Raw genomic sequence first — 6,000 nt, 5'->3', positions numbered from 1 at the left:
GACTGGTGCAGGAGGAAACCAATCAATGTGTTTCTTTCTGGCTTTTCCTCTCTCTTCCACTCTCCCAAAAAACAATGAAAAAATATCCTTGGGTAAGGATTAACAAAAAACAAAACAAAACAAAATGCTTAAAACTCGAAGTTCATAATGATTCTTAAGAAAAAATAAAGTTGATTGCAATTGAAGGGTATGAAACAACCAATTATTTTAAAAATTGTAAATAAAAAGAATAAATCAAACTATATCCAGACTTTTATATATATATATATATCTGACCACTGGGTAACAAAACAGTTTATAAGGGACAGTATCTCTTTATAGAAGTATGCCAGCTAATCAATGAAGAAGAAATAATATAAGAATACCACTATTTTTCAATCCATAATGGATCAACAGCTAATATCAGCGAAAAAAAATAGACAACCAGACATTGTGTACCTCCTGATAGAAGAACTTAGCAAAATATTTGTTGTCCCTCCATATTTAACCTGAATTGATCAAGCCTTTGTTTACGTTTAAAAATATTTTTAATATGTTTTCATTGACTTCAGAGAGAGGGAGGGTGAGGGAGTGAGGGACAGAAACATCAATAATGAGAAAAAATCATCAATCGGCTGCCTCTTGCACACCCCCCACTGAGGAAGGAGCCCACAACCCCAGCATGTGCCCTGACCAGGAATCAAACTATGAGCTCCAGGTTCATGATCAAGCCTTTGGATCAAACTACTAATTTACAGTAAATACAGAGAACAGAGAAGCATGTTAGACAACTTCATGAAGACATAATTAGCAAAATCCAAAATATGGAAAAATGACCTCATTTCTTCAATAAATAAATTGTAAGGGAAGAAAAACAAGAGATCGAAGTAGAAACCAAAGTTCAAAAATATCCAAGAAGCCCAGGCGGTATGGTTGAGTGATGAACATCAACCCATGCACCAAGTGGTCAAAGTTCAATTCCCAGTCAGGGCACATGCCTGGGTTGTGGGTTTGGTCCCAGTGTGAGGCATGCAGGAGGCAGCTGATCAATGACTCTCTCTCATCATTGATGTTTCTATGTCTCTTTTTCCCTCTCCCTCTCTCTAAAATCAGTAAAACCATATTTTTAAAAGTTTTTAAAATTAAAAATAAAAACAATTGTTTTAAAAATGGCAGGAAACAAATTTAAAAATCATAAAGTAGGACTTTATTTGGATCGTGGTTCAAAAAAACACATTGTACAAAATAAGTAAGACCATTGGAAATTTGGAATACTAGAGTATTTGAAGATATCCTATATAAAAAAAGCATAATATGAAATTGTCCCCTCGACCAGGAGCTCTGATGTACACTGACCACCAGGGGGCGGCGTGGAACAAGGCAGGCATCAGGGATGCAGCACTGGCAGTTGGCAGCCATGGAGGCGGTGCTAACCCTCATGAGCCTCCATGAGAGCAGGACCACAGTGGGATGGTGGAACAGGTGAGCAGGTGGTGCCAGGCCAAGGCAGGTGGGAAGTGGGATTTTGAGGCTACAATCTTGATGCTAAGGGTGACCAGCTGAGGCGGCAAGGAGCAGGGCTGCCGCCCAGCTTACAGGCACTGAGGGAGCCAGGCAGAAGGGGGGGTCCTCCCTTTCCTCTTCCCCCCACTCTATCCTCCCATCCCCCCACCACCTTTCCCCCCAGGACACCACCGGCCCGACCTATTGTTCAACAGACAGCAACCAGCAGCCCGCAGGCACTGATCACCCAATCAGGTCTGGGCTCTAGGCTGACATGGGAAATTGGGGGTGGGTGGCAGCAACCAACTTCCCAAGGTACCCAAGCTGGGGGCTTCGACCTCTCACAGGCAGGGTGAGAGGGACAGAGGTGTGGTGAGAATGCAGGGTGTAGGCCAAACTTGCTCTCACTCCCCCTGCTACACTCACCCAGATGCCAGGGTTCACACACTGGGGAAGCCCCTGCACTCAGGTGCCTGGTGCCTGCTCCACACCCGTGAGGTGAGCTGGGACACAAGCGCGCTGGGACCACTGGGGCCAGTTGGGCTCCCTGTGGGTTCATGCAGGAGCTGGTCTGTGAGGCCGGCCACGGGAGAGTGTGCTGCCTTCCCAGCTTCTGTGTGGCACCACTGGTGGCCTAGAGGCCCACGCTGTGCCCCGGCCTGTGGTGTCCAGCTGCACTCAGCGGATCTCCACATCGGGACTCGGGCACTGTGACTCAGCAGAGGGGGCCACGTGAGGGCCCAGGAGGCCCAGGTGCGGCCCATGGCCCAGAGGTCAGCTGGGACCTGTCCTTCCATGCCAGACACTTGTGCTTCAATCTCTGGCCAGGCCTAAGGACTGCATGCATGCAAGAATTTCTTGCACCGGGCCTCTAGTTAAAGAATGATTGTGTGATCATGATACTCTGTTATGTTTTTTTGAAGCAACTTTATCTTTTACAGATATATACTGAAGTGTTTATGAATGAAATTATATGAGACCTAGGATTTGCTTCAAAATAGTAAGAAAGGGGGAGAACTGGGTGGAGTATATGTGACACATGATTGATCCTGAGTTAATAAACGGTGAAATTTGGTGATGAGTACAAAAGGCTTACTATGCTATTCTCTTGACTTCTGCATATATGTAAAATTTTCCACAAAAGAAAATTTTCCTAAAAATGTACTTCATAGGTTTGTCATGAGTATGATAAGAAAATGAATAGAATGTTTATCACCATGGCTTACAGTCCCCACTGTTTTTTAATGTTATACTAGAGGCCTGATTCACAAAATCCATGCAAGGGGCTTGTCCCTGCTGCCACTGTGGCTGCCTCTGCCTCAGCCCCCGCCACTGCGGCTTTGTCCAGAAGGTCGTCTGGAAGGACATCTGGTCTAATTGGCATATTACACTTTTATTATTATAGATTTTCTTTCAATTACTCATACCTAGAAGAAGTACATTATTTAGACCGTGAGCCATGGCCCACATGACTTTGTCCACCTAGTAGGAATTTAGTAAAACTTCAAGTTTAGAATTAGGAAATGCCAACATATCATGCAACAGCAATCAACAATTTCAAAAGCCTCCCTACTACTTCTAGTAAATAGGATTGTCTTCTTATCATCTTGTAGAAATATTTGAGATCATTAAATCATTATTTTTCAGTCATTTATCATGAGTAGGTTCTGAGGGTGCACATATTAACATAGTGGACCCTTGACTGATGGAAGGCATTTCAAGTGCCAAATGAATTCAATAAAAAGTGCTAAGCAACTATTATTGATACTAACTCAGTAATCATTAACTCCCCTCCTAAAAGCTTTTTGATGTGCTTTTTGAGTGAGAGTTAGAGTTATTGCTGCTCTACTGTATGTAACCCAAAGCCCACCTTTTATGCTTTAACCTGAAATCTGAATACACCCATGGAAATGTGTCAAACATGTGAATTTCCTGCAACCTGGGCAGAGGTGAGGGAAAGATTGAAAACTAGATACCCTGTGATTCTACCACCCTACTCCTCCCTTTTGCCATTTGAAATTTTACCTGAAGGTAGAAGGTACTGCTTCCAGAGCTGTTGCTGTCACTCAGGTTTATCCCCTAACCCCCCAAACTAGGATGGAAGCCATGTTGTTTAGGATGAAAAAGTAATGTTTATTTACAAATGTATATACTGATAGCTAACAATACCCTAGGGGAGATAGAGAACAAGGAATATACTATATCTTCTAAGATGAAAACTACCTATTTGGGGTTAAACCCAAGTCGCCTATCCAGTTGGAAAAAAGGTGGGAGAGACTACGCAGAGTCCAGCACTGACATCCGAATAAACAACTGGAAAAGGCTTTAGCCACCAGTTCTAAATGTTCACAGTGACTCAGGAGTAACTTGTTTGGGGATCAATTCAGTTTCCTCAGGGAGACTTTCAGACTTTGGTGCTTGTGACTGTGTTGACTTTTCTAAGTTGCCTATTATAAGGGGAGTATTTTTTACCCTCCCTTGCACCAGTTCCACAGTAAATTTAGAGGGCCTAGGAGCCAATTCCTGGGCCGATCAGTATCATTATCTCCTTTCCGTCTGACAGTCTTAAATAGGTGCCTCTTTCTTTTTAGGGCTTTCCTGCCACGTAATCGGAAGAAGCGAGTACTTATAATGGAAGTAGAGCTGTCCTCAGGATTAACATATTCCTCAATATTTTGAAGAAGAGTAGTCACCAGAATCTGGATAGATTCCACAGGATCATTCTTCAAACTTTCAAGAGCTGAAACCAGAAAGGAAGTCAACTCAGATTCTCAAGCTCCAAAAACTGTTTTCCCAAACACCATTGTTTTCCACCCACTTGTCACATTATGATATAACTTCATTTGGAATAACTTTGTGTCATTGTAAAAGTGCTATTGTTTTATTATAGAAAATGTTTAAATACAAATTGTTTTTTAAAAAGGAAAGAAAGCAAAAGCACTCAACCCCGCAAAAAATATATATTTTCATACCTGTCCTTGCAGTATTTCTTAAATATCTAACATAGACGTTTTGTTTTACAAAAATAGGATTAAAATTATTCTTCCCATAAAATATTTCCCCATATAACTTAATATCCAATCACATGATTCTATCATAATTTCTTTGATCAATACCTTATTAGTAAACAATAAGGCTGCTTGCAATTTTTCACTGTTATAAACAATGATCAACAACTCTTAATTGAGATTTACAGTACTATCATCATGCACTGTGCCATAAACAAAGACTATATATCCCATCCTCCCTTGCAGCTACGTGTGGTCATATAACTAAGTTCTGACCAAGTGGGTGTAAGGGAAAGAGGCATATGCAACTTCCTAGAGATATTGTAGTGAATAAGAAAGACATTCCCCACAGTCAAGAACATTCTAGACCAGCCGGTGCAGCTCAGTAGTTTAGCATCAACTTATGAACCTGGAGGTCACGGTTCGATTCCTGGTCAGGGCACCTGCCTGGGTTTCAGGTTCAATCCCCAGTGTGGGGCGTGCAGGAGGCAGCCCATCAATGATTCTCATCATTGATGTTTCTATCGCTCCCTCCCTCTCCCTTCCCCTTCCTCTCTGAAATCAATAAAAATAGATATTTTTAAAAATAGAACTTAATATTCTAGTGGAGAAAAAAAAGTAAACATAAATTAAGTGCAAAGAAGGAAATTTAACAGGATGATGAGAACAGCTAACTGGGAAGGACCCCTTTAGATAGGCCAGTCAGGGAACGCCTCTCTGAGAAGGTGACATTTGAGCTGGGATGCAAATAATGGCAGCCAGCCTCCAAGGCAGCCCCATGAAGATCGAGGGCAGAAAATGTCCCAGTGGAGGCAGGGATCACGTCATCCTGCAGAAAATAGTCAGTGTGGTTGCCCCTTCTAGTGAGGGGGACATGATGTAGGCTAAGGGTGGAGAGAAGTCAGAAGCCAGACTTCTCAGGGCCTGTGACCCAGGGTAAGGGACCAAACTTTGACCCAAAGAGCAGTGGAGAGCCACTGAAGGGGTTTAAGCAAAGGCGTGCCATGATCCAGTGTACATGTTTCAAGGAGATCCTGGCTGCTGCATGGAAAGTAGTGTAGAGAGAGGAACAGGATGTCAGGAGCTGTCAAAGTGGTCCAGTTAAGGAATAGGGGCGCATAGTTTAGAGTTGAGTGGGAACAGAGGGATGGAGACAGGAAATTACTTACTAGTATTGCAAAGGAGAAAAGGGACAGAAAGAATGTGCGCTCAACAAATCTAAAAGCCAACCAGGCCCCTCAAAGTCTACAGCTTCATGTTGATCTCATTTAGAATAGAAAAAAAGAGAGTTGGGCTTGCACTATATAGAAAAATATACAATCCTTTAAAGAACCACTTCTCAACCACAGGTTTGCTCAGAACTACATATGGGTGGAAGTGTAATTAGAAGTATTTTCCTTGGGAAAAATTTCCTCCTATCTAGGTATTTGGGCATCTTTCCAGGAGGCTGGGTGGGAAGAGGAAGGCAAGGTGAATTCTCAGACAGACTTAGGAGTCCAAGATTTCCATT

At 42.5% G+C, this 6,000-nt stretch overlaps 1 protein-coding gene across 1 annotated transcript in view; it reads right to left on the bottom strand.

The window, feature by feature from the left end:
• Nucleotides 1-3,609: 3,609 nt before the first annotated feature.
• The window catches only part of LOC102438492 (maestro heat-like repeat-containing protein family member 1), a 48,371-nt gene continuing 45,980 nt past the window's right edge, over nt 3,610-6,000 (bottom strand). The window contains exon 34 of the mRNA XM_023747577.1: nt 3,610-4,222. Coding sequence (XP_023603345.1) covers nt 3,951-4,222 — 272 coding nt within the window. The 3' untranslated portion in view covers nt 3,610-3,950. The remainder of the gene's footprint in view (nt 4,223-6,000) is intronic.

The sequence above is a fragment of the Myotis lucifugus genome, unplaced genomic scaffold (genome assembly GCF_000147115.1).
Source record: "Myotis lucifugus unplaced genomic scaffold, Myoluc2.0 scaffold_914, whole genome shotgun sequence".
NCBI classification, from domain to species: Eukaryota; Metazoa; Chordata; class Mammalia; order Chiroptera; family Vespertilionidae; genus Myotis; species Myotis lucifugus.
This window is presented reverse-complemented; position numbering and strand designations above follow the sequence as displayed.